Source organism: Arachis ipaensis, chromosome B01 (genome assembly GCF_000816755.2).
Source record: "Arachis ipaensis cultivar K30076 chromosome B01, Araip1.1, whole genome shotgun sequence".
Taxonomy (NCBI): Eukaryota; Viridiplantae; Streptophyta; class Magnoliopsida; order Fabales; family Fabaceae; genus Arachis; species Arachis ipaensis.
In genome coordinates this window covers 8,205,757-8,208,256 of record NC_029785.2, presented here as the reverse complement: position 1 = coordinate 8,208,256, position 2,500 = coordinate 8,205,757, and the positions used below count along the sequence as shown (strand labels likewise).

At 42.4% G+C, this 2,500-nt stretch overlaps 1 protein-coding gene across 1 annotated transcript; it reads left to right on the top strand.

The window, feature by feature from the left end:
• LOC107645634 lies at positions 372 to 2,288 on the top strand. Its single transcript, XM_016349715.1, has 5 exons — positions 372 to 413; positions 716 to 986; positions 1,070 to 1,233; positions 1,298 to 1,998; positions 2,147 to 2,288. The coding sequence occupies exons 1-5, from the start codon at positions 372 to 374 to the stop codon at positions 2,286 to 2,288; spliced, it is 1,320 nt and encodes a 439-aa protein (XP_016205201.1).

Genomic DNA, 2,500 nt, shown 5'->3' with positions numbered 1-2,500 from the left:
AGAAAAAGACAAACGCAGCATGCCTTTTGTTTTTTCAAAGCTTTTTAAAAAAAATTTTAAATTCCCTTTAAAGCCAATCGTCGTAGGCTACGTTTTGATGTGGTTTATGTCAGCTTTTTTCATAAACGCAGGTTGCGTTTTATGGGCTGTCAGCCTTTTTTGTTGAGAAACTAAAAACGTATGTTGCATTTTGTTTAAAAAAAATATTTTAAACAAGAGTCCGGTCTATAAATACGAAGCAACACTCTCATTCAGCTTGCTTTACTCCATTTCTACTCATTGTATTCTTCTTTCTTACACATATATCGTAGTTCTGAGTTTTTTTGGCAGTCAGGTGTGTCAAAAAAATCTGATTAGGTGAGGTTGCAGTTATGGAAAATATTGCAAATTTGCGAGTATATTATAACGGTGAGGTTATATCAAACACACATGAGGGAGTAACTTTTGTTTGTGAATGTCCGTTGTCATTTGCTATTCCATGTACCATGAGTTTTGTAGAGTTGCAAAATGGACATTGTAATAACATTCAAAGCCACATTTCGAAAAGGGTGAGCAACATTTTATACCGGAATCCTGTACAAGTATTTGGTGGGCTGATACAATTTCAAATGATGCCCATCACTGATGATGCCAGTATGCAGCAGTGTTATGTATTTATCAACAAACCCGATTTCATGTGCCGATAATAAAGCCGTACGTTGAGTTCAAATAGCAGTCAGAGTTGGGCGCGGTCGGGGAGGAGGTCAATGTTGATGAGCTCGGGGATATAGATTGGGAAGAAGATAATAATGACAGTGAAGAGGAATTCGAAGCTAACTATGAAGTCGATGACGAAAACGATGACGGAGACTTGGCAGGCAATCCGGCGGTGCAAAATGAAGCAAATGCGATTGTAAGCCAGCACCCGTTTGGTGTTTCGTCTTTTATGCGGACTCTAGATCTCGAAGCCATGCATGCCCCGGAATTTTCTGAGTATGCGAATACGTGTATGTTATGATTATTAACTCAAGTTTTCTATAGTGCTTATTTTATTTGCCTTGTCTGACTGATGGTGGTGCGTATGTCGTAGGTGAAGGCAACGCTGCGGCGGAAGATGGCGAGTTTAGGGTCGGAATAGAATTTGGTTCGAGAAAGTCGGTGATATCTGCAATCAAAAACTACTCCATCTCTAGAGGAGTTGATTACACTGTGTATGAGTCTGAGCCGCAGATATTCTATGCGAAATGCAAGGGGGTATGGTGCAGGGTGCGACTGGCTTATCCGAGCTAACTTGATTCGAAAAAAAGCTTGTTGGGAGATCAGGAGATACAATGGCAAGCACACGTACACCGTGGACACAATTTCACAAGATCATGCCAAGTTGGACTCGGACACAATTGCAGATGCCATTAGGCCATTGGTCAAAGTAGACCCTTCGATAAAGGTGAAGTCTGTTATTGCAGAAGTCCAATGCAGGTTCAACTACACTGTGAGTTACCGGAAGGCTTGGTTGGCAAAGCAGAATGCTGTCGCAAAAGTTTTTGGTGATTGGAAAGTTTCTTACCAGACTCTGCCAGTATGGTTGAAAGCAATGACAGTGAAGATGCCAAGGTCTCGTGTTCAAATTAAAACACTCCCCGTTTACTGTGAGAGTGAGGAGATTCAGGGTGTAAAAGTTCTGCACCGCATTTTTTGGAGCTTCTATCCGTGTATTGTAGTATTCAGACACTACAAGCCACTGGTGCAGGTTGATGGCACGCACCTGTACAGAAAATATAAAGGTGCACTTCTGGTAGCGGTTGCACAAGATGGGAATCAAAACATTGTGCCTATTGCATTTGCGATTGTCGAGGGCAAGACAGCAGACGCATGGGAGATTTTCCTAACCAATTTGCGGAGATATGTTACCATTGATGGTGTGGGTATTATTTCTGACCGCCATACCTCCATCGACACTACAATAGCTCGCAGTAACGGTGCATGGTCACCACCAAGGGCGTGGCACATGTACTACATCAGGCACATCGGGTCCAACTTCTTAAGGAGGTTCAAGGCTCCATATTTGCATAAACTCGTGGTGAATACAGGTATTTTCAACTCGCTGTTATGGTTTTATTCATAGTAAATTTGTGGCATCTGCTTATGATTAAATGGTTTGTTCTACAAGTTATTCTAGGACGGAGCAGGAGTACAACATAAACTACCAAAGGCTTAAAGAGTGGAGTGAGGCATATACTCAATGGTGCGATGAGATCGGTGTTGAGAGATGGGTGTTGGCATTCGATGGTGGTCATCGTTGGGACATATGACAATAAACTTGGTAGAGTGCATAAATTCTGTCCTGAAGGGTGCACGCAACCTTTATGTGACTGCCCTTGTCCGGTCAACTTTCTATCGGCTGAATGAGTTGTTTACTCGGAAGAGTACCGAGGCTCATGAGCGTCTCCGCAACGGATTCACGTATTCAGAATTTGCAACAAAGATAGTTAAAGAAAGCTTCCGACGTGCAGGAAACATTGTG